The 20,905-nt window shown below is 38.4% G+C and overlaps 1 protein-coding gene across 8 annotated transcripts in view; it reads left to right on the forward strand.

The window, feature by feature from the left end:
- PRUNE2 (prune homolog 2 with BCH domain) overlaps positions 1 to 20,905 on the forward strand; it is a 208,117-nt gene that overhangs the window by 31,184 nt on the left and 156,028 nt on the right. For all 8 annotated transcript variants that reach the window (XM_036330781.1, XM_036330783.1, XM_036330782.1 and 5 more), the window contains exons 2-4: positions 12,699 to 12,803; positions 16,475 to 16,677; positions 18,619 to 18,782. In XM_036330781.1, the coding sequence (XP_036186674.1) occupies positions 12,699 to 12,803; positions 16,475 to 16,677; positions 18,619 to 18,782 (472 nt within the window). The remainder of the gene's footprint in view (positions 1 to 12,698; positions 12,804 to 16,474; positions 16,678 to 18,618; positions 18,783 to 20,905) is intronic.

Raw genomic sequence — 20,905 nt, forward strand, 5'->3', positions numbered from 1 at the left:
AGCAAAACCACAAAAGTAAAGCGAAGTGAAGGCTCCCCGCCCTTTATTTTCCTCCAGTAATTTTTCTGATATGAAGTCAACCTGACAGTCCCTGGAAGTATCGCTGAGTTAGCCCTAAATTCTAGTTCCAATGAGAACGTTTTCCCTGTTTGATTGCGTCACAGAAGATTTTGTTTGAATCATGCATCAGGGTGGAATGGGGTGGCTTTGGGTGGTCTGAGACAGTTTGTTATTTCTTTGTTGTGTGCTGATGGTATCCTGCGCACTGCTGTTCCCCTCCACCCCTTTCCCATAAGACAAAGATAAGAAAGAATGAATGTCCAAGAGGGTGTGGTGTGTGTGTGAGGGTTTGTGGGAGAGAAGGTAGTAGGAGATAAGGGAGGAGAAAGACACACAAGGTGGCAGGCAGGTCATTTTCCCGTTTTGCAATTCTATTTGCAATCTAAACTTTAGCTGCTCATGAACTCAGAATTTGGGTTCATTTACTACTTTGGTCCATTCTTTCAACAGATATTTAGTTAAATGCTTTTACCAGGCTCAATTCTAAGTGCTGATTTACTTCTCCAGGTAAAAACCAAAGATATGCTCTGAGTAGTTACCAGGGGTGTTCATTCAAGGGCCTGGGATTTTCATAAAAGTCCATGAAAAAGACCTCCCCTCCTTTCTATCCTTCCTCCTTGTTCCCTCTTCCTTCCCCTTCCTTCTCTTTTTCTTTTCTGCCCCTCTTTCCCCCCCCCTTTCTTTCCTGTAAGCTTCTTTGCTTATTTATCTCTGAATTCAGAAATAAATACGTCTTAAGAAAATGTACTGAAAAGATTTTTATTAGCTTATATCAGAAAACATATCAGAAAACCTCAGCAAACTTAAAAGGAGGAGATAAGTAGGAGTTTGTGTGTGTGTTCTTCCCTTACTCTGAGGTCTACTACCTCACTTTGGAAACCATTGCTAGGTTTCAATGGGGTGAATCATAAGGCGTCTTCTAGCTCTAAAGTTAAGTAAATCTGAAAATATAAATGATCCTAGTTCAGTCAGCAAAGTGTTACTGTCACCCAGGTGGAAATCATAACATGCTTTTCTTCTGAGAGGCAGGATCCAGGAAGGAAGAAGCAGCCATGTGACACTGTGGGAAAAATACTGGAGAACGTTTTTCCAGGTCATTAGATACTGATCTAACTCATTTGTTTGGTATTAGCAGCTTTGCTTCTATGTTATGGATATTCCATAATTTATTCAATGATCCTTGATTGTTGTACATTGAGGTAGTTTTTTATTTCTTTTTCTCCATTAGAAATACCACTTCAATAAACATTCTTTGGGATTTTATTACTTATCCATATTTAACAATGGATTTATTTTCTTTTTAAATTTAATTTATTTTTTAATTAAAATTTTTTTAAAATTACAGTTGGCATTCAATATGATGTTAGTTTCAGGTGTACAGCATAGTGGTTAGACATTTATATAACTTACAAAGGGATCCCCCATAAGTCTAGTACCCACCTGACACCATACATAGTTATTACAATATTATTGACTAAATTTTCTATGCTATATTTTGAAAATGCCAATTTGTACTTCTTATTTCCTTCATCTTTTTTACCCAGTCTGCAACCTCCCTCCCATCTGGCAACCATTAGTTTGTTCTCTGTATCTATGAGTTTAACAATAGCTTTTAAATAATGATAAGAAATTTAGATATATCTATACTTATTGTGGTTTTATTTCTATAGAATAAATTACTAAAAGTGGAATTAAAAGGTTGGATCAGAAAGTGTGAATATCTTGCATTTTAATGGATACTGTCAAATTATTGCCACATTGGTTGTAGTATCCCTTACTGCTACCTACAGTAGTGGATGTTAATACTCTTAATTTTTTGCCAATCTGATAGGCAAAAAAGGTGACATTTTATTTTTGGTCTAATTTGCATTTCCATGACTATTAATGAGGTTGTGTTTCTTTTCATATATATTCATATTCATTTCTTCTTCTTTTAATTGCCTGCTCACACCCTTTACCAATCATTCCATTGTTTTTTTAATCAGTACCTAGGAATTTTTCATGTGTTAGGAATATTGTCCTTTTAATGGCAAGTTGGTGAAAATATTAGGCAAATATCTCCCCCTCTATTGTTTCTCTTTAATCCTTCTTTTTGGTGCTGTTGTCTTACCAAATCCCACTGCTTTTAAAGACATTCCATAATGACACATTTAACATCATACATTTAATTTTAAGGTGCATTATCATTTTTACATGAAGCTAATTACAAAACAGAGGAGTAAGTGCATTCCAGTCGAGAGCTAGACCAGGGCTGTTTTCCACGGCTGTCCTCCAGCAGAGTCTGATGAGTACTATCGCAACATTTTCAGAAAGCAGAGTAAGCAGATTGAGGAAGAAGATGGCACGGAATGTTCTATTGCTCTCCAGTACTTGAAATGATGTCATCTTAAATAATGCATGCTTATTGTATATCTAATGCAACTTATTGAACAAGTTGTTCCATAGATGCCCATGGCCAAAGAACAAAGTGATACCTACTGTTACCAGAGTTGAAAATGTTAATCACATTTTAATAGTTTATTTATCAAGGAGATTAAGACAAAAAACCAGAAAGATATGAAGAGAAAAATTTATAAAAAATAATATATTCATATGAAGAAAATGGCCTAAAGCACTCATTATCATAACAAATCTAAATTAAATTAAAATATTATTTTACTGATCAAAATGATAACGCTTAAACACAGTTGAAGGTTTGAAAATCAGGTATTTCTGTGGGTAAAAAATGTAACTTTCTACAACCCTTCTGGTGAGCATGAAAATATGTACATTCTTTGACCCAGAAATGTAAAATCCAGGGATTAAGACTGAAGAAATAACTAGGGCTGGGCACAAAAATTATCTTCCAAATATTTATTGTGGTCTTATCTAATTAAAAAATTGGAATAAATTAAATCTGCAATAATAAGATATTGACTAAATAAATTTTAATATCCATATTAAAGAATACTATATTAAATGTCATAATAATTAATTTATTTTTTCAATATTTATTGAGCACTTACTCTGTGCAAAGCAATAGCCTGGCATCTGGGGTTACAAAAGCAAACATATATCACCCCTGACCATCACAACATTTATATTTTAGAATTTTGGAAGAACACTTAGAATGTTGTTAAAAAAAAGAGGTTACAAAATATTAACCTTTATAATAAAAGGCTAATATGCAAATTGACTGAACAGTGGAATGACCGGTCACTATGACATGCACTGACTGCCAGGGGGCAGATGCTCAACGCAGGAGCTGCCCCCTGGTGGTCAGTGCAGTCCCACAGGGGGAACGCTGCTCAGCCAGAAGCCCGTAGGGAGTGGGCCTAAGCCATCAGTTGGACATCCCACAAGGGCTCCTGGACTGCAAGAGGGTGCAGGCTGGGCTGAGGGACCACCTCCCTCCTGAGTGCATGAATTTCGTGTACCAGGCCTCTAGTGTATAATAATAACAGTATTACAAAAGAGAACACATAAAAGTATAGAAAAAGTTGGAAGGAATATATTAAATATTCATAATGATTAACTTTGGGTCTTGAGGTTTTTTTTTATGAGTTTCTACATTTTCTAAATGTTTTATGATGAACATACATTATTTTATAATATAATTAATGTATACTAGTAAACCTTAGATGTAGGTTTCTATGTCTGTGTATCAGAGATGTCCTTTCTCATTTGGTTTTTAAAACTCTTTTATTGCCTTTGACATCAATCATTTAGTAAAAGAAGCTCTTCTAAGCTTTCCATAAAGGTGAGGTATCTCCTAGTGGTTTTAAAGTTTGGAATGACTCCAACCTGGAGTTATACATTTAAAAAAACAAACTATATATATATATATATATATATATTTCAACTTATTGAACAAGTTGCATTAGGTATATGTATACCCCTTACTGGGGATCGAACCCAAATCCAGGCATGTGCCCTGACTGGAATTTGACTGTGACCTCCTGGTTCATAGGTTGACACTCAACCACTGAGCCACCTTCCTGAGCTGGAGATCTATCTTAGCTTTAGCTGCCATAACAAAATAGCATAGACTGAGTGGTTTAAACAACAGAAATTTATTTCTCATAGTTCAGGAGTTTGGAAGTCCAAGATTAGGGTGCCAGCATAGTGGGTTCTGGTGAGAGCTCTCTTCTTGGCTTCCTTCTCCATGTGATGTGATCTCACTTGGCAGAAAGAGGGAAAGAGAGAAAGAGTGCAAGCTGTCCGGCGTGTCTTCTTATAAGAGCACTAACCATGTCTTGAGGGCCCCACCCTCATGCCTTCATCTAAACCTAATTATTTGCCAAAGACCCCATTTCCAAATATCATCACATTGGGAGTTAGGGCTTTGACATGAATTTTGGTGGCACACAATTCATTCCATAGCAAGCACCGTAAAGAGGCACAGACAGTGGAAGTTTAGAAGAGGCAGCAGAAAGCCTTGTGGACCTGGGTTTGCATTCCTATAAAGCCAGACGAAAAAGACTATAGCTCAAGTTTGAAAAGGGAACGTTTGAGAGATTATAAAGACCTGTAAAACCATGAAGGACAAACTTCTGGGATGGGACATGTGCATAGGCTAGAACAGGGGTGGGCAAACTTTTTGACTCGAGGGCCACAATGGGTTCTTAAACTGGACCGGAGGGCAGGAACAAAAGCATGGATGGAGTGTTTGTGTGAACTAATATAAATTCAAAGTAAACATCATTACATAAAAGGGTACGGTCTTTTTTTTTTTTTAGTTTTATTCATTTCAAACGGGCTGGATCCGGCCCGCGGGCCGTAGTTTGCCCACGGCTGGGCTAGAAGGAAGTAGTACTTGAATGGGAGATTGAAGAGCCCTACCCAGTTGGTAATACATGTATGGACTCATTTCCCCCAACAGTGGAATGGCTGGAATATGAGCATATCTTAGGAATCTATGAAGAACAGTTCCTATAGGGCCTTTCCGGAAAGCTACGGATTTGGGAGGACCACTCTTTATATTGGAAGCTGTGGAGGGAAAATAATGGTGCTGCTCCCCAAAAGTTGTCCTTTGAGGGTAATGTTAGAAAGAGAACCTTAAAAACAAAGTAAGTGCTGTAAGTAAAAGAACAGTTATGGCCCAAATCATTATTACGATCCAGAAGGTGTAGAGCAACCATATACTAGTATGAGGTCACTCCTTTTGAAAACACTCTGCTTTCAAGATGGGCAGCAAACGGGTTGTAGAAGAACAGATTCAGCTGAAAAGGCAAAAGGGTGGTCGAGTCAGTGTCCAATACTCCAGCTGAAAGAAGCCTGACATCAAGGGAACTGGGGACTCAGATTGGGAGCCAAGAAGCGCCTCAGGCAACACTTGGGTTTACCTTTTGGTTCCTCGTCATCTACCCATGATGGTTTCTTGCATTTGACGATACAGAAAATGATACAGGTGCACATGATCTGAGGTATACATTGACTTTGTTCATACTGACTTGTATCCCCCATTTTTCCCAAATGAGAAATCTTAAAAAAGGGCATTCTCCAGCATGGCAAAGAAAAGGCTGAGGGGGGATATTGTTGGGATTGGTTGGGAGGGCAGTGAGGGAAGAGGTTATAGGCAATATATACCTATCTGAATTGAGTAGGTTTACTTTTATAATCAGTGAGACAATTAAACTACCATAAAATCATTTGAGTCTTATTGAAAGCTTTTTGCCTTTTCCTAATTTGATGGTTTATAGTCATCTATTACATCACCAACTAAATTAAGACATTTATGAGAAAATTAAATATAAAATGTCTATGTCCTGAATTTGTAGATTCTGGTAAATGTTTCTGCTTTTACAGCTCTCAAAGTGGCCTCCAGGTCACTTATGATTGTTTAATAATTAACCATTAGAATAGAACTGGATTAGGTGGCCAGTGGGCTAGAGTTTCCTATTTGTCAGTATCATGGAGACTTGGAAAACAAGAAGGAACAAGGCACCTATGCTGATTCCAGAAATTGTATATATACACTAGAGGCCCAGTGCATGAAATTCGTGCACGGGGGAAAGCGGGGGTCCCCTCAGCCTGGCCTGCACCCTCTCTAATCTGGGACCCTTCGGTGGATGCCTGGGACCGTGTGGCAGGCAGCTTGTCCCTCTCCTGGGCTACAGATGCAGGTGCAGCCACTGGCACCCGGGACCATGGGGTGGGTGGCTTGTCCCTGTCCCAGGCCACAGCCCTAGCCGCTGGTGTCCGGGACTGCAGGGCTACGGGGTGGGCAGCTTGTCCTTCTCCCGGGCTGCAGCCTGGCTGGTCCCCATTCCTCTCTCCCCAGTGTTGCGTGTCTGAGCTGTTACGGCGTGATGGTATGAGGGCGTGATGACCATTTGCATATTAGCTCTTTATTTATACAGGATACCCCCGCCCTGTCCACAACTCCCAGCTCCCACCCTCCAATACACAGACATGTATCCATATAATAGTTACCATTAAGCCAGATAGAATGAAGTAGCTTGGGTCATGGAAAAAGATCAGTAGTGATTTGTTAAGTGAAAATAAAAGGAACTTTCTAAGAGTAGGAATAGAAGCAGCCAATTTTTGTGAAGTATGTGTGTTATATATGTGCATAAATATAAATGTGAAAAAATCTGAAATAATCAACAATATGCTAACAAAGTAGTTGTCATTGTTTTCTTAATGTTGTTGTGTCTGACTTATTCTAATGGCATGTATTTATTTTCTTACCAGAGAAATAAAGAAAAATAAAGAATGAAATACAAAGGTTCCGATTGGTGGGGGAAATCCCTGTATCCTAGAGACCTTGTACCGAGTAATAAGCATTTCCTTCTTTGTTGTTGTTGTTGTTTTTTAAAACTTATGGTTGATGCCATGTTATTCCCTCCAGCATTCTCTCTCTCTGGGTCCCAACCTTTCTCCAGGTAATAATAAGATTATGGAGAATTTCAGGAGTTCAATTCTAGAAATCATTTTAAACTCAAAGCCACTATCAAGAGGCGCCTCGTTTGTTTACCAAATGAACAAAGGATGTGACTTCATCCGTATCTGGCAGAGCTGGTCAAAGGGCTTTGGTTATTGCCTTTGGAGGACCAGGTTGCTCTGGGCATCTCCACAGCTCCCTTAGTCCTTGCTGCTCATTGCACTGTGGCTCCTTAGGCATCCCCTCCCACCTGGCTTTCCTGGTGGAGTCAGGACTTTCAGGGGTACGAGCAGCATGGTAGTTTCCTCCTGCCAGACCTCTGAGCCTTCTAACTTAGAATCATGGCAGCCACAGGTGCATGGGGTCTCCTGGGGAGGAAGTGGGCTGTTTTCTGTATCGCCCACAGCCAGCCTCTAGAAAGGATTCCCTTCGTTGACTTGGGGTTACTAAGTCATCAAGGAAGCACTAGCTCAACTGCCAATTCTTTGCTATGCCTGAAATGATTGGAGATACCATCCAATAAATTCAAGAGACTTTCTTTTCTCTCGCTTCTTCATTTGCTGGTTAAGGGTAGGGACTAAGAAATGTGTCCTGATTTAATATGTGAGGAAGGAGATTGGCCAACTTCTGTGAGTTTTGTCTACAATGTTTTTAATACAAAATAATTTTCAATAAGTTATTTTTGAAAAGTTTTTCATAAGGTTTTAAGAGAAGGATTTAGGGAGGATAGGTATGAAGAGATCATATATAGCTGTATTGCAAGGACTTGTTGACTAAAAGTTTATTGTGGCATTTTAGATGTGGAAAGTTATAGGTGGGAGGAGCTTTATTTCTCGAGGGTGGAGTTATGAAAAAGCTTTCAAAAAGCCTAAGCTTTCAGCAGCCTTCTGGAAGCCCTCCTTCTAATCAATTCCGTTTTCTGTGGGTGTGTTTGAAAGTGCTCTTGCCTGAGAAGTGCAGTTTCCCTTAATGGGCCATTGAATCCGAATGCTTAGGCATTGTGCTGGCTGTTAAAAAGAGATAAGAGTAAACTTCATTAAGAAGTCTCATTTTAGTGATGTATAGAATTACATTTTGAAAGCATATTAAAGTTATGATTGGGAATACTGGCATGTTCAATATATTTTCTTTTATACATTGATTGTGAAAAGATTCTGTCCATCTTTTTGGAAATGTGTATGACAAAGCAGTATAGTAGTATCTATTTCAACCCATTACCAGCATTCCATTGTTTTGGTCTTGCACAGCGCTGTTTTTAGGCATTAGCAATGAGTCCTCCTTGGTCCTTGGTGTGCCTGAGTCTAGGGCAGTGGTCGGCAAACTGAGGCTCGCTAGCCACATGCAGCTCTTTGGCCCCTTGAGTGTGGCCACGAAGTTTCAATCGCACCGTACATGCGCGCCCACACGTGGTATTTTGTGGAAGAGCCACACTCAAGGGGCCGCAGTTTGCCAACCACTGGTCTAGGGAATGAGTGTTTACTTTCCAGATCTATTTACTCCTGGCTAAGAGTTTACAGGGTCACGTTAAGAAAATATATACACTGGGCAGTAGTTATTTGTTGAACATGCTGGCATACTGTTACCTCAGGGCCTTTGCACTTGCTATTCCCTTTGCCTGAGGTATCCTTAGGTCCCAGTTCACTTCAGGCTTTTATTTCGCTGTCACCTTCTCAAATGTACCTCATCTCAGCACACCCATTCTCCTCCACTTATCATTATCTAATTATTTGGTTCATAATCTCCTTGCACTAAATACAAGTGTCATATGGGCTGGGATTTTTGTCTGTTTGGTTCACTACTATATCCCTAGGGCTTATTACTGTGCCTGACACAAACTGCTTTTTATTAGGTGAATGGCAATAATTCATTGAATTGATAAACTTGTCATATGTCATGTTTCCTTGGACACAATTTGTCTGTTTGTGAATAACCCTAACCCTAATATGAGCTGTATCAAGGGACATAGATATTAAGAGTGAACATCTGTGAGTCTGTGGAGGGCCCCCCAGACCTGCTTCGAGAGGTGCAGAGTGTCATTGTGGTCAAGAATCTCCTCTGAGTTCTGTTGACCAGTTTTACTGTGTCTGCAGGGGGGGCCATTGCCACAGAGTAGACCCAGTACTACAAGGACCCCCTATTCCAGTGATGGCGAACCTGTGACACGTGAACTCATTTTTTTGGTTGATTTTTCTTTGTTAAATGGCATTTAAATATATAAAATAAATATCAAAAATATAAGTCTTTGTTTTACTATGGTTGCAAATATCAAAAAATTTCTATATGTGACATGGCACCAGAGTTAAGTTAGGGTTTTTCAAAATGCTGACACACCGAGCTCAAAAGGTTCACCATCACTGCCCTATTCTCTTCCCCGGGCACTTGAAATCAGTCCCCAGACTTTTCTGCCTTGACCCCTGTGCTTGTTCTGTTCACACTGCCAAGGTCGTTTGTGGTGGGAAGCTTGAAAGTGGGTCGGTATTCTCTGGTTCTTGATCCCCAGGTTGAAGAGCCAAATCTTGCACATTCCTTGAACTTACCTATTGGGTGAGTCTACACAACTAATGTCATGGTCTATTCCTACAAGCAGGCAGGAGTCAGTCTGAGTCTGGTTACTGTTATCTCTACCTTGTGCCACCCTCTAATTATATCTTATCAGTGGTTTTTGGTAGGACATCTGAGACTTTTTGAGGTCGAGCCTATCACTTTTAAGGCTTATTGGCAGGCACCAAAGGTACTTTCTAGCTGTGATGTCCCCTTCTGTCTGGTCCAACATTCCCAGCCTACGTGAAATTTCTGGTCATATTTTGGGATTGTGGTGTAATCCCGGGAAGGGCTCCTTAGAGTGAAAGTAGGTTACCTTGGTGAGTAACTCATTAACCCAGGGGTACTCATCGGCATGATCTCTCCATTGGAACTGTTAGTGGTGAAGCAGATATACCCCTGATAGCATGGGCACCAGGATGGTAATTTTGATGTAGGAGGGTGGTGAGGGGAAGAGAGAGTTGGAGCCTGGACATTTGCTGCAGATGGCAGACATGAGCGAATGGCAGGAGAAGATGCCATAACTGTGAGGGAACTTGAGGTGTGGGAAGAAGGGAAGTCAGAGGAGAAAGGAGAGAGCATGAAAAGACAGGCATGTGGCACCAAAAAGAACCCTCCTAGTTTTGCACCAGGATCTTCTATAGCGTGGCCTACAAGATGATATGTACTTTATTTCTCTTTCAATGAAGGACAAATAAATCATAATCTTAGAAGATTCCTGAGTATTGGTCCAAGATGCTCTGTGTTTATAGTTCTATTTAGCTCATTTCTTTTTCTGAGTAGTAATTGGTTTGTACTTGGAAATGAATTGATACATAAGTCTTCTTATCCGCACCCCCCTCCCATGTCTTCTTTTATGCAAGTAGAGTGTTGAACACAGAGCTGTGCCTACGAATTATCGAACCTAGATTAGAAAGCAGATAAGTCAGCTTCAACATAATCTTGGTAGAATGAATGTCTGAAGCCTTGCTGTATTCAGAATGCATATTTAACATCTTCTTCTTTCTTCCACCCCCATGCTCATTCATTTGTAGACTGAAGTTGTTATGGCATTATAGAGTGGTTGGTGCAGGGCAGAGACAGGGCTCACTGAACTGGGTCACGAGTTCTGGGAACAATCTTGGCCACATCACAGACTCCATTGACCTATACAAAGTGTTGTTAATCTGCTTTACAAGATCTGGGAGGAGAAATGAGGTAATGTCTACTGAGACCTTTGAGCTTCTCGGAAGAACAGTATTCTACAGTAATATGATTTCCTAATGCATTTGTTTGTATTGTAATGGAGTGTAATTCCATTTACCTGAATTTCTTTGGATGTCTTTAGAATATCTGATAGTCTTGCACAGGGGAAGCAGTCCAGCTTTGGGAGTAAGAACTGGGCCTAGAACAGAACCCTCAAAGGGTACTCAGCCAAATGAGCCAACTGTAAATCTGTGAGATTAAGGGAAGTTGGGAGAGGAAAATATGGGAGCTAGAGCTGATGGAGATGGGGGAGAGAGTTGTAATTATCTTCAGAGAGTTTATATCATACTTTTAAATCATGTTGTTTTACTAAAGATGAATACTTCAATATATTTTTAAATGTGATTATTTTAATTGAGCAATATTACATATTGCATGACTCATCTGTAATATTGATCCTGCTGTCATTCTCTATATTGGTAGACTCTGTAACTCAGCTTCCTTCAAGATTTGCTTTATTATGTTCCTTGGGCTAACCTGATTGTTTAATAACTTGTTCCAACTCTGACACCTATAGTTCCATACCAATGCTAACAGATTTATAGGTTCATTTGTAAAATACCTGGCAAATTACTAAAGAACACTTTATCTTTGTTCTGTAGATAAGGGAATAAGTAAGTCTTTTTTATTGCAATAGTGCTGAGCAGGGTAATTTTTTATGCAATCTCTTTGAGCAGTATTACAATTGAGTTAGCTTTCTAGTCAGTCCTAAAACAGAAGTTAAAACAAAAGATGAAAGTGAGGGAAATATACATATGTGTCATCTCTGTCATTCTATAAAGATGTCAAGTTAGGTTATAATTATCGTTATTGGACAGTTTTGTTGTGACACTTTCCAGAAGTGGTTAGTTCTTTGGCATTTCAAACCTAGCTATTCAAAAGGAGGTCAGCCCTCTATAAAGGAATATTAAGTAACTATGGAGTTAACTAGGAAAGATAAGCATATATCTTCTTTTCCAGAGAGGGAATTATATACATTTTTTAACAGCAACTGATTTGTATTTTTAGGGGACTGATACTAATCATATTCCTTTCTCTGGAGACGGGAAGGAAAAGTGCTACAACTTTTATTTGCTAAATTATAGAGTATAATGCAGAGAGAACATATCCTATCCCCCAAATGTGGCATAAAAAAAGTAAATTCCTACTAAAGTTTGTGTTGCATGCCAGGGATGTATGAAAAAAGGCACGTTGCCAAATTAAGAAGAACATTTTATATAAGAAAATGATATGAAATACTATGGAATTGTTCTTTAGACCAAAATACAGTAATCTTTTACTAAAAAATTATGACTCAGAGTTATAGTTCATATGAGCTAGATTGTAAATAATCTTAATAAAACCACATTTTTTGTTGGAGGAGGTAGGACATAGCTACTGGTTGACCTGTGAGTCAGACCCAGGCAATCAGAGGCCTCTCATGCCCTCTCCTGCCCCACAATGTATGTTCTGCCCACCGTTCCCACAGTGGGAACCTTTTACAAGGGGGCAGTCTTGCGATAGTAATGTTCTTGTTGAGACCCTACATGACTGAACCCATGTGGGAGCCTCTATATAAACGTCTAATATTCTGGCAGGAGGGTGCAGAGATCTACTTGTCTTGTGGCCACTCATGACAAGCTTTGTAAGTTCCCTCGCTCATTAAACTGCCGCCTCCAAGCTGGAGTGGCCTGCCTCTTTCTTTGGTCTCTCTTTGCTCTCTGTGTATGAGGGCCAGTTTCAGATTTTATCTGGGGAAGCTCCCAAGGTTGTGAACCAACAATTGTCTGTTCCTGGCAATTTACTAAAATTTGAACGAGCACTTCTGAATGTTAACCATGTGCAATTTTATGTCTTGGTGTCAAACCTTCATGATAAATTTATGATTTTCTGCAATCGTGTATGAGTGTAGCTAAGGCCATACTTTAAAAAAAAAGATGGGAAAATGTCCTGTTTATATTGATCTGTTGCATGTTAAATTGTGATATTCTTTTTGAATTTGTTTCAGAATCGAAGCAAGCGCTTGGAGAAGGTCCATGTGGTTATTGGACATAAATCGTGTGACTTGGATTCTCTCATTTCTGCCTTTACATATGCTTACTTTCTAGACAAGGTGAGGGAAAAGAAAATTATGCTTTTTAATTTGAGTTGTGATGTAAATTTTAAGAACACACATTTTCTGGGAATATAAGAAACCTATTAAAGTTTTCATGTTCTGGTTTATTGTTGCAGAGAATAATGCATTATGATCCATTAATCAATAACTATTTATTGATCACCTCCTATATGTTAGGCATTGTTATGGTTATTTCTTACTGAGTCTATTCATACAACATTATTTCAATATGATCAATGTTTTCAAATTGAAAAGAAAAAATGTTTTATAATAGTTGGTTGGTTGTATAAAATTTCAGAGAACTAACAAAAGTAAGAGTCAGGATGTCTTGTTTTCCTTTATCATCCCTTTTGGATAGTCTTTCCCTTGGGAGTAGAAAATATGTGCAGAATAACCTGCATGAACACTACATGAAGTACAGAGCTCATTGGCTGAAACTTTCAGTAACAGAGATATTACATGTCACATCTATATTGTTGTTGCCTTTTAGCCCTGACTGTGTACAACAGGTCATTCTCAGTTAGTGATAATCTCCCCTGAGTGAAAATCTTTGTACTCTGTAAAGTCTATAATATGCCTCTAAAGCTGAAAAAGGCCTTTCAATGAGTTGTTTTAAATTTTCCATTCCATAAAATTCGTTAGCCTACAGTAATGCATTATCTCAAAGCCGAAAAAGGTACATTATTAGTATTTTGGTGCTATTTCCAATTTCACACAATTTTTAATTTTATGGAGTACATTAGCTTTTTATTCCCATTTTATTTGGATCCTTGACTCTTAGGTTATGCATAGCCAATCTAAGTGATTTAATTCACATGAAACCCAGTCTTCCAGAATGAGCTGTGGTGGCAAAAACGGCTTTAGGGCAGCAGCTGACCAAAATGCTGGGTCAGGTACCCTGATCTCTACATACAGTCTTTATAGCAAATTTATCTTTAAAAAAATTTTTTTTACCTTAAATTTTGTTGAATCTTACAAGGGAGATTAATTGGTATGAGGAGATAAGGGTGCCTGTGACAAGGCAAGCATATTAAACACTGATCTTTTTTTTTTTTTTTTAAATATATTTTTTATTGATTTTTTACAGAGAGGAAGGGAGAGAGATAGAGAGTTAGAAACATCGATGAGAGAGAAACATCGATCAGCTGCCTCCTGCACATCTCCCACTGGGGATGTGCCCGCAACCCAGGTACATGCCCTTGACCGGAATCGAACCTGGGACCTTTCAGTCCGCAAGCCGACGCTCTATCCACTGAGCCAAACCGGTTTTGGCAACACTGATCTTATTAACTGAATTTTTTGTTCCTAGAAAAAAATGCCTGTCTCAAGAACATAGAATTGACTGAACCTGACTGACTTTTAGACTGATAGTGGCATGGATTCTTAAGGAAATCATATACTAGTTATACCATCAACAATAACCATAATGTTTTGAATGAGATAATGACATCCAACAAAAGGAGTGGGAAAAGTAGTTGTGATAGATAAAACAAATAGATGAAAATAAAGAGATATGTGGCCTCTTTTCTCCTTTGTCTAAGGTTTGCCACTGAGCATGGAGACAAATATGAATTACTGACGGGCACACACTGGAGATTCGTTATGTTTTTGTGCCTTGCTCTGAGTTTACTGGATCAAGCCCCCTACCAGAGGTCTGCATCTCCATCTTAATTTTTCCTGAGAACCTGGCTATTCCCTCTTAGAGTAGTAACACATAGGATAAGTAGAGAGATTTGCAGCTTCACATGTAAGGGTCTATTACCGTGATGATGAAACTTTTGAGCTCGGTGTGTCAGCATTTTGAAAAACCCTAACTTAACTCTGGTGCCGTGTCACTATAGAAGTTTTTTGATATTTGCAACCATAGCAAAACAAAGATGTATATTTTTGATATTTATTTTATATATTTAAATGCCATTTAACAAAGAAAAATCAACCAAAAAATGAGTTCGCGTGTCACCTCTGACACACGTGTCATAGGTTCGCCATCACTGGTCTATTAACTACTTTCCACTTAGGTAGGTAAGCTCCATTATAGAGATGGGGAAACTAAGGTTCAGAAAAGAAATTGGCTTTCTCAAAGAAATACAGCAGAGGCTGGGCCTATAACCTAGTTCTTCTGACTCTAACCTCAGAATAGGTCCTGCCAGGATAGGCTCAGGATGCATGCTCTCAACTCAAGTTTCAGTGTTCAAAGAGTTAGATATGACTCTACCAGTTAATCAGGAAAAATAACTTTCCATCGATAAATTACTAATGATTATGATACAGTTGTGACTCAGTATTAGCCTGACAGGTTGGAGAAAAACTATTTTGTTGGAGTGGTTTTGTGCTTCACATTAGATAGCAGTGGGTGATTCATTTTTTTCACTCAACAAATACCTATTAAATGTCTATTCTGTGCCAGACCGCTGTTTGCACCAGGAAACATAACTGAACAAAACTGACAAAATGCTCTGTTGTCTTAGAGCTAAGAAAGAGAGATGGATGGTAAGGATGTTAAACCTGTGTAGTACTTAAAGACTATGCTTGTGACAGAGCTGGTGATGATGTGAGAATAAAGGTCATTTACTTTATGCAAAAATTCAATGTCACCAAACCCCACATTTTCTCATTGATATTTAAAGTTTATTGCAATATACTCAGAGTATTTTTTTAAAAAACCCTGTATTTTTTTTAAATTCCTATAGAAAAATCTGTTTATTCTTGTGAATCTGAAATTCTCTAATTCCTACCCATCTTCTCTAACTCCCCCTATTACCACAACTTTAATAATAGGTTTGTTAATATAAGATTTTAAAAATAATAAGAAACCAACATAAATCACAACAATTAGTCTGTGGGCCAAAATCTGGCTCATAAGTGAGTTTTTCATTGACCTATTTAATATTTTTTTTTAATATGTTTTATTGATCTTCTACAGAGAGGAAGGAGAGGGACAGAAAGCTAGAAACATCGATGAGAGAGATCCATCAGCTGCCTCCTGCACGCCCCCCAGTGGGGATGTGCCGGCAACCAAGGCACATGCCCCCGACCGGGATCGAACCCGGGACCCTTGAGTCCGCAGGCCGACACTCTATCCACTGAGCCAAACCGGTTCTGGCTAATATTTTTATTTAAAAAAATTAATTGTAACAATTAAGCATCACAGATAACACCTAAAAATGTAAATTTCCAACTTTTCTTGAGAAATCAAAGGACTTAACTATCCTGGGCCTGGATTTTTTGCAGGTAAACAATGGGCTGGAGCTGAGTGACAGGCATCCCATAGAGATGGGACATGCATGGCTTTCTGCGTCACCACAGACCTCACCTGCCCTATTTCAGTCATCCTAATTTTCTGCTCTCTCCATAAAGAAGCCTGAATTTATTTTCTCTGAAGAGCAGAATGCATACAATTTTTTTTAAAAATTTATGGAGGGGTTGAAGTAAGACAAAATATTTTAAATAAGGCGTGAGAAGTTTCATGTAGAGTGAAAAACATTAGGGGCCTCTTACCCATGGATAAAGCTCTGCTAATGGGGTTCAGGTAAAGTTGGTTATGAATGTCAAATGGCTTAATGAGGCCAAAGGACCTTTGTACCCTTTACTGATGGAACTCAGCTCGAGAGAATGTAGATGTATTCCTTCCTCCTGCTGTTGTCAGAATATGAATTCTTTCTCTGTAGGTCAGTCCCCCCGGGGTTCTCTGTTTGCCGGTGCTGAACATACCCAGTACTGAGTTCAGCTACTTCACCGAGACAAGGTTTATTCTGGAAGAGCTAAACATCTCTGAATCATCCCACATATTCCGAGATGAAATTAATCTGCATCAGCTGAATGACGAAGGGAAGTTATCTATAACACTCATTGGCAGCAACGTGCTGGCGAGGTGAGCCTCTGGAGGTCTGGTCTTTTCAGGAAGGCTCTTCTGGGCAAAGTATCACCTTGTTCACGACTTTTGTGGTTCGGGGATATGTAAAAGGCAGAGGACATTCAGAGGAAAGGAAATATTTTTTCTTCTTTTATGGCAAAATCTGGGCTGCGCCAATTTTCTGTTTTTACTTTTGCATTTCAAATATATGACATCTTTGAGTGGAAAGTTCTTGTAAAATTGACCAAAATTATAATTTTAAACCACTTCAAACACTTGTTGTAGCAAGGCAACTCTTGTGGGTATTGATGCTGAAGATGGGTAATAAAAATAGAAATTAAACACTAAATAAAACTGAAAGGTTCTTAAGAAAGGACTCTCAGTAGTGAAATGGAAATTTATGTAGATGGGCTATGAAAGTCATTTGATCATTGGCTCATCACTCGTAGCATTATTATACTCTAAGAGCAGGATAGATTTTTTTTTTTTAAAGTTCATGTAATTTGAACTCTCTATTTCATGGACAAAAACCTTTTCATCTATTTTTGCAAATGACCTACCCAAGGTACCACATGCAGTTAATAGAGGAGTTTGGATGAAAACTTGGGTCTTCTTCCTCCTTCAATAAGTACTTAAGAATTGCTAACTAGCACAAGAATCTAAAGGTGCCTAAAGAGTAATAAGACAAATTACTCAAGGACCTTACAACCCAACACAAAGATGCCCTTTGATAAGCTCTCTAGTGCTACTGAATGAAGAATCACAGTTAAACATCTGAGTGGTTTTAGATGTTAGGATTTTTTTGCATACTTTGCCAGTTTGCTAATTATTGATGGCATTAACCAGTGGATATTGACTTTAGTATACATAAAATAAAAGCATGCACAATATCTAATTTTTAAACCTTTTTTAGAAAGCATATTTAGTTATGAATATATTGTAATGTTAGGTATGCAGTTATAAACAGTTTTCAGAATAATTTCCCATGGTGTTTGAAACACAAAATTCTTTTTTGACTAATAGTTATCAGTCATTGATAACTGGCTGAGAGTTATTGGTAGGTTATTTGACTAACTTCATTTATAGGTATTCAATACGATCACATGCTTTACTAAATTTATGTTAACCTTTCAGACAACAAATGCAAGTAGATATAAAAAAATAGTTGAAAAAACCAAAGGACTGAGCTATAAAAAATATGTATCAGTTGAAATCTTTGGAAGAGTTTTGTTACCAATTAAAATTGAAAAATTTTGCTTGTTTTGAGACTGAAGTTGTGAACTCTGGCTTTGAGATACTGTATGAAATAGATTGCTTTCCAAAAATAGAGCTCTTCATTTCCTTCACTGCTACTCATTTGGCTTTGGCACAAGAGAGAATAAAGTTAGTTTTATCCACATTTTTCTTCAGAAGTAAATAAGCCCATAGTATTTTTTTCTCTAGCACTATGACTGGATGTGCAAACTTTGGAACCAGATTATCAGAGTCTAAATACAAGCCAGTCTACTTACAGGCTTTCTAACCATGGACAAATTTCTTAACCTCTTCATGCCTCTGTCTCCCCATTTGTAAAGTGCAAATTTTAATAAAATTCACTTAATAGGGTCATTTTATAGTATAAAATGTGATAATACTTCAAAAGTATTTATAACAGTATCTGACCCATAGTGGAAGCTCAACATATGTTAGCAATTATTATTATTATTATTATTATTATTATCCAGTAGCAAAGTGAGAAAGGAGTGCAAAGGTGTGAAGGCACTCTAAGAATCTTGGGGAATATAATTAGTTAACATGAAATGTGAAAACACATAGAATAAGGTTCTTCTGAGTCATATGCACTTATATTTTTGGCTACTGAGAGGAAGTCATTTGTGTGGGAGAAGAGATTAAATAATTCCCCAACGTAAGAAAACATGCTATATTTCTTTCTCTTCCTCTCCTCCATTTGCTTTCCAGTGAGGACAAAGCTTTAGAGTCGGCTGTTGTCAAAGTCATTAGTCCAGTTGAGCAGAGCGATGCTGGGCTTGGGTTCGGCGAGTCTTCTTCCTCCCTCGTGGTGAAAGAGATTCTCCAGGAGGCTCCCGAGCTCATCACCGAGCAGCTGGCTCATCTCCTCCGAGGTGAGATGACTCTTTCTATTAAATACTGGAAGGCTTAATGGAGTGTCTCTCGACTTGCTCATGCAGAAAGAGTGCGATCCATTCTTGGGTTAACAATCCCTTTAAAGACCCCGGGAAGCTTCATCAGAGAGGCAGGGAGTAAAGAGTTTGTTAAAGAGTAGCATTATATAGAATATTAAAAATGTGCATTTAAAAACAGGCATGACGGATCTTTGCTGTTTCAAGGCAAGAATATTAAATGGAACTCCTGAACTTCTGCTGGGGAGCTGGAAGTGCTCCTCGACCCTTTAGCAGCTCCCAGAGGTGTTTCTTGCCCCACAGTGTGAATATGGGCCAGACTTCCACGTTCTCACATTGACTATCTCCTAATGCTGATACCTGCTTGGTTTATATAATGCTGTTTGGATGGCAAACTGCACCTTCCATTTTGGCAATATTGTGCAAGATGGACTTTTATAGTCAAACTGTCACCCCTTTCTCCCCCTCTTGTAATGTATTCCATTGTTACTCAGCCTGCGCCAGGCACTCTGGTCTGCAGTCATCAAGAGCTCCCTAATCTCTATTTCATCTCCATGGAGCCCACTGCTTCCAAAAAGTGATTTCCAAGCTGGAAATTGTCAGTTGACTTTGGTGCCACAATTCCATGTTGCCTCACTTAGGACAGTTTGGGGTTTTGTATTATGAGTTTTGGTATTTGTTTTTTCTTTCTTGAACATGGCAGACATAGATTTTTCTCAGAAGTATTTAACCCAAGAAAGTAAAAACAAGTGATGAATAGACTGAAAGAATTTAAAAAGGAAGAAGACTGAGAGAATGTTGACTCAACTCCTATTCTTTTTACAAGTCTAAATTTTTATTATTAGATTCAACGACAAAGAATAACATTTTAATAATATAATCAGAACAAACAACACATAGGAAAAAGAAAATAAAAACTGCACATTGTTCATTGCAAGTATAAACAAGACAACGAAGAGTGAAATAGCTAGTTCTGCATATTAAATGCCTAAACACAGTTTTGAACAAACACCATATGTACCAATATTTAAGCTTTTAATATGTACAATGTTGGTACAAATATATACCAATACTTAAGTTATGTAAACATATTAAGTTTCTAATGTGATCATTGAACTTGTTTCTTGTTAAAGTGTCTAATATAGATTGGATTAATGACAATGTCACTCATAAGGGATAATGTTTTGTTTTAATAAGATGCATAGTGGAGAAACCAGCTCACAGAGGCATATTAGTGGGAGTGGGACAAGATACTTTAAAGCAATATCAGCACATTCAGGATATTAATTCAATTTTTATGCGGGATTAAGCAAGTGAAGTTATAGCCTAAAGAGTCATCTTAGATCCTTCATAAGTTGACTTAGGTCTTTCAAAGCCTTTTCTTCACTTTCTCTGTCTCTACCACAATTTGGAAGGAAAAGGGTTTAAGAGTCATAAAGTTCCTGTAAATGTTCTAGAATTAATGGCCCCAGTAAACCCATTTAAAATCTTTTTCTGGCTAATGGCATCTGTAAAATGCTCTATGGGAAACTGTGTCCTCAACTAAGCTAAGCAAGCACAATCATTTATCTCCGTGACAGAGCAGAAGGAAAATAAAGGTAATTGGGGATCTCAGCCAAGAGGGAAGCTGATTGATATTTTGTTTGAAAACTAAGAAGGTTTGGCTTATTGTTCAAAAAATACATGTATTATTTAGTAGGAAAGAATTGTAGTCAATGAGCAGTTCATCTTCATGGTTTTCTATAGATAGTAAAATTGACAGTCAAAATGTGATACATTGGTATGAAGATGATTTTGTTGTTGATGCTGATGGTGCTGATGATAATATTCCGATTTAGGGAATTAGAAGGAATACAGACCCTTTTGTTAGTGGCCATGGCTTTAGTTAGCCAAGCTACCAAGAATTAAAGCTGTGGCAAAGGACTTTGGCTTTTCTTATCTTCAGAGGTTTTTCGTAGGGTTGGGCTTGAAGTGGGGCTAGGAAGCAGCCAGACTAGTGAAATCACTTCATTGTTACTCGGAAATTGGAATGTGAGAAGTGAAGTGCCTCTACCTGTGAAGACTGCCAATACTGATACTGTCATGGGAGTCAGAGCCGCTGGGGC

The sequence above is a fragment of the Myotis myotis genome, unplaced genomic scaffold (assembly GCF_014108235.1).
Source record: "Myotis myotis isolate mMyoMyo1 unplaced genomic scaffold, mMyoMyo1.p scaffold_m19_p_12, whole genome shotgun sequence".
In the NCBI taxonomy this organism is placed as follows: Eukaryota; Metazoa; Chordata; class Mammalia; order Chiroptera; family Vespertilionidae; genus Myotis; species Myotis myotis.